Source organism: Sinocyclocheilus rhinocerous, unplaced genomic scaffold (assembly GCF_001515625.1).
Source record: "Sinocyclocheilus rhinocerous isolate Xijiao unplaced genomic scaffold, SAMN03320098_v1.1 scaffold1294, whole genome shotgun sequence".
In the NCBI taxonomy this organism is placed as follows: domain Eukaryota; kingdom Metazoa; phylum Chordata; class Actinopteri; order Cypriniformes; family Cyprinidae; genus Sinocyclocheilus; species Sinocyclocheilus rhinocerous.
The window spans coordinates 1,723,163-1,724,457 of NW_015656157.1; the positions used below are offsets into that span (position 1 = coordinate 1,723,163).

Below are 1,295 nucleotides of genomic sequence, written 5' to 3' on the forward strand. Positions count from 1 at the left end.
TTCATAGGAAGCTCAAAAGAACAGCATTTATTTGACAGTGTCTTTGCTGTCACTTTTGATCAGTTTCATGTGTACTTGCTTAATAAAAGTATTAATTTCTTTCTTTAAAAACAAACAAAGGAAAAAATCAAATGTTTTTATTTTAATGAGTAGCATGAATGCACTTCTCAAGCTAAATATTTCACACACGTTTGTTTTAAGTTTCATAATACAATACATATACTGTTGAAAATGTATTTAACGCTCAGGTGTAGCCATAGCTGCATCTCAGGACCCAACATCTCCTGCCCCTCAGAAGAGCCAGATGCTCACCGGACTGCTGGAGTGCAGGAAGAAAGATGAGAGCAAGCTGATCAAACACCTCATAACAGGTCAGCAGCACACACAACACTTGGAGTTTAGTTAAGAGACGGTTATTCATGCGAACATTTCTCTGTGGCAGATGTGAGGGCAGAGGGTGTCTTGTCTTTGGCCTCTGGACTGGCGGCTCGGGTTCTGTTTCTGTGTGTACGGCAGGCGGACTGTAGCGGCGATCAGACGCGGGTGAAGGGGCTCTGCAGTGCTGCTGTGAGCGGCTTTAAAACTGCCCTGAAGGTGAACCACTTATATCTTTACCCTTTATCACAGTGTGCCACAAATAATTCATTTCAACTCATCCCCAGTTCGTATTTATTTATTCATTTAAAAAAAAAGCAAAAATGGGAATAAACTGGAAGTGTATGGAGCCAGTTTTCTGTAAAAGCAGAAATGTGAAGCTTAGAAATGAACACATTAATTCTTCTGTTAAAATCTGATGATGTGTGTAGAGTAGATTTTTAGACATTAAAGGTGGGGTAAGCGATTTCTGGTAGCCAATGTTGACATTTGAAATCACCAAAACAAACACGCCCCTATTTTGATAGCTCCGCCCTACACATATGTACGCAACCCAGGCAACGATTAGTTCTGTGAAACAAAGCAAAACCAATGTTACATCGTGTCTACACCAGACGCGAGTGGCGCGGCGCGACAAAATACTATGGAACTCATTATAATCAGTGATGCTGTCTACACCATAGATATATATACATATCTATGGTCTACACTGGATGCGGCGCGGCACGACACGACAAATCCTGACAGAAAACAGCTCCTGCATTCTATTCATGATGTATTGACACAAATTTCAAATGATTTTCAACGGTAGCTTTGTCACGTCCAGTGTACTAGACAGACTTTAGCTGTTGCGGCGCAGACACGGTGTTACTCACCTATCGAGAAGAAACAAAGCAACCTCGGCGTCCGATCGCAGGCCT

At 41.9% G+C, this 1,295-nt stretch overlaps 1 protein-coding gene across 1 annotated transcript in view; it reads left to right on the top strand.

Annotated features, from left to right (window-relative positions):
* LOC107719586 (unconventional myosin-Vb) overlaps positions 1-1,295 on the top strand; it is an 18,854-nt gene that overhangs the window by 11,842 nt on the left and 5,717 nt on the right. Inside the window, exons 28-29 of the mRNA XM_016527057.1 lie at positions 249-371; positions 443-594. Coding sequence (XP_016382543.1) covers positions 249-371; positions 443-594 — 275 coding nt within the window. The remainder of the gene's footprint in view (positions 1-248; positions 372-442; positions 595-1,295) is intronic.